This window comes from Aplysia californica, unplaced genomic scaffold, assembly GCF_000002075.1.
Source record: "Aplysia californica isolate F4 #8 unplaced genomic scaffold, AplCal3.0 scaffold01504, whole genome shotgun sequence".
NCBI classification, from domain to species: domain Eukaryota; kingdom Metazoa; phylum Mollusca; class Gastropoda; order Aplysiida; family Aplysiidae; genus Aplysia; species Aplysia californica.
The window spans coordinates 23,298-26,205 of record NW_004798774.1 but is presented as its reverse complement, the minus strand read 5'-3'; the positions used below and the strand labels follow the sequence as shown (position 1 = coordinate 26,205).

At 39.1% G+C, this 2,908-nt stretch overlaps 1 protein-coding gene across 1 annotated transcript in view; it reads left to right on the top strand.

Annotated features, from left to right (window-relative positions):
- Positions 1-2,908, top strand: part of LOC118479038 (homeobox protein 2-like) — a 28,442-nt gene that overhangs the window by 11,288 nt on the left and 14,246 nt on the right. The window contains exon 3 of the mRNA XM_035973609.1: positions 2,197-2,209. Within this exon, the coding sequence (XP_035829502.1) occupies positions 2,197-2,209 (13 nt within the window). The remainder of the gene's footprint in view (positions 1-2,196; positions 2,210-2,908) is intronic.

Below are 2,908 nucleotides of genomic sequence, written 5' to 3'. Positions count from 1 at the left end.
TGACTGTCTGTCTGTCTGTCTGTCTGTCTGTCTCTCTCTCTCTGTCGCTCGCTCTCTCTCTCTCGCTCTCTCTCTCTCTCCCTCCCCCCTGTCACTCAACTTTTAAAACATTCCTATAATTGGGTATCCAATTGCTATTGCTTTGAAATCGTCCAACTTTTCTTTCACGATGGTTATTTACATTAACAAGACGAAAATAAATTATGTCTTTACAAAAGATAACAAGTTACTACTCTACCCCACTTCAGGGGAAGAATTAATGAGTAGAGAAATATATCGTTAATTTTGAACACAAAACGTTTATGTACGTGAACACTTGTTTTCAGAAAAGTGGAATGAATGTTCATGAACCTCTTTCTGATTTGTCCTTTTTTCCTATCACACATCTATCATCCTTCTCTTTTTCCTTTTTGTGTTTGTTACTCTCTTGTAACACCGCCAATCTTCGGCACTTATATGACCTTATTGTGTTGCAGGTACCGTAAAACGCTTACTAAAACTGAAAACTTTCTTTCTTTTTATCTGCCAGAACTGCTTAAACTTTCGTATGGAGTGCTCTTTTTACTAATAATATTAGTAGTACTTGTATCACCAGTTGCAATTAATGTTGTGAACAACGAAATGAATTTGAGACAAAAAATGTTTGACCTGATTTGGGAGATACATGGTTAGAGTAAGACACCGACGATATATTATGGTCACTGTGTAGACATTTTCCTCCTTAAAAAGAAAATTAACTTTCCAGTTGTTGATAACGAGGGAAATATGAGGTTTCTGTTCGTTTTAATGAACTGTGAATGAACTAGATTATGAGGCTGAATACCGTGGGCAAAAGTATCGTGGAATAATGGATGAGAACAATGACGAATGTAATTTATGAAAACTTTCCCGCAGCAAAACTGGGCGTGCCGTTAGCTCAGTAGTATCATGCTGGACTACGGAGTGTATGGCCCTGGTTCTTTTTGTTTTTATTTTTAGAAACTGTTTTGCGGCGCTCGCAACTGCATAAGGTCATATGAGTGCGCGGGACACTTTCAGTTGGTAGGAAATTTTGAATGTTGCCCGGGGGGCGGCTGAAGCCTACTCTTACCGATTTTAAACCACCAAGGATCTTTTACATGCGCAACTTGCACACGAGACCTCCAAGACTTTTAGAGAAGAAATGTTTTCCGTCGCTACCTGGATTCGAACCCGGGATCTTTGAATGAAAGGCTGAGACCTTTCCTCTTGGCCACGAGAGCCCCCGGCCTTATGGTTCGAATCCTACACTGGGCGTTCTGAACTTGGTTTGTTTTGGGGGGTTTAGGAACGGACGTTAAACTCGGAAACCACGCCTCTTCAATAAGGGTGTAAAATTAGTAAAATTTCATATTTTCAGCAGGGATATCACGTAGAGACAAATGGGCTGTTCAAAGCAGTTCTTTTGATAAACAAGATATTTAGGTGGAAAGTTGACAATAAATCATGGCGTTTAAATTCCTTAATTTTTGTTTGTTGGTTTTAAAGTTAAATCAATCGGCGTTTGCAGTGTATCGGGTAGGCGCTTCGCTGTGGCTCCTAGGAAACTTGAGTTCGAATCCCGAATAGGGAGACATTTGTCAGACGTGCTGTCAAAATGAGTTGCTTCTTGCACTCCGCAAATGGAGATATTGGCCAAAAATCGACACTAGGGTTACATTTGTAGACTTTCTATTGATGCCATATTCTTTAACTATAACATGCATTTTATTATTTCGCAAGTCTTATAAATTGTAATTTTTTTTTACCTATATGCATGATGTATCTGTTTCCATAGGGCTCAAATCCGAGACATAATTCATTTTGTCAGCACGCTTCACTTTTTTAATCAAGTATCTCGGTCTTTCTGGTGGTACCTCTCTCAGCCAGAGTTTGTCGTGACAGGCAGGGTCAGAATATTGCTTCCTAAAGGATCAAAAATGATGTCGATGGGGCCCTAAAAATATCTACATTTAAACAAAAAAGTTAAATCTCAGCTCTATTTCATTTCACCGCCCAATTTCGCGAGATTGTTTTGGGTTTTTTTTGTTTTTGTTTTTGTTTTTTTTTTTTTCTACCATGCGCTTGGTTTATTGTTGATCGTCTTGTTCTCAATTGTGGGGGGGGGGTGTGCACTCACGGTACATCCTGTTTCTTCACTTTCCCTCTATTGTTTTTGTCTTTTTGTCTTTCTCCCAGTCTGCACGCAAAGGTACGGATTTTCCTGATAAATCCAGAATAAATGTGGATATCTGACACTGTCTGGATTTTGTGTAGGGTCTTGGTACAAAAATGTAATAGATATTTTCACGAGTATGAAAGTTTATGGGTTTTCTCTCTTTTTTTTTTAAAGTTTGTTTTGTTTTGGTGTTTTGTTTTTGTTTTTGTTTTTGTAATCAGTGGGCACCTCTGATGATACTGGGCTCGGCGATCTCATCAAAGGCGGTACTGTTCTGTCTCTGAGCTACAGGACAGACATGAGATTGTCCAAGTGTTCTTTATGAAGTAGACAATAAGAAAAGAAATACATGTGGAGGAGGGCGGGCGGGGGGGAGAAATGGGGTCATTCCATGGCAAATGAGTCTGCAGCGATACACGTAGCGCTCACATAATTTTTTAGATGAGCAGGTTTCCTGGGTCAGGAGGATTGGGTGTTGTGTGTGTGTGTGTGTGTGTGTGTGTGTGTGTGTGTGTGTGTGTGTGTGTGTGTGTGTTCTTTAATAGAGAAAATCCGCCTTTCTATTGAGATGATGTAACCCATGCATCCAGGATTGTCCTGCTGAAAAAAATATGATTACTGATAGAGACATTCTTTTAAATTATTATTATTATTATTAGTAGTAGTAGTAGTAGTAGTAGTAGTAGTAGTAGTAGTAGTAGTAGTAGTAGTAGTAGTAGTAGTAGATGTTGT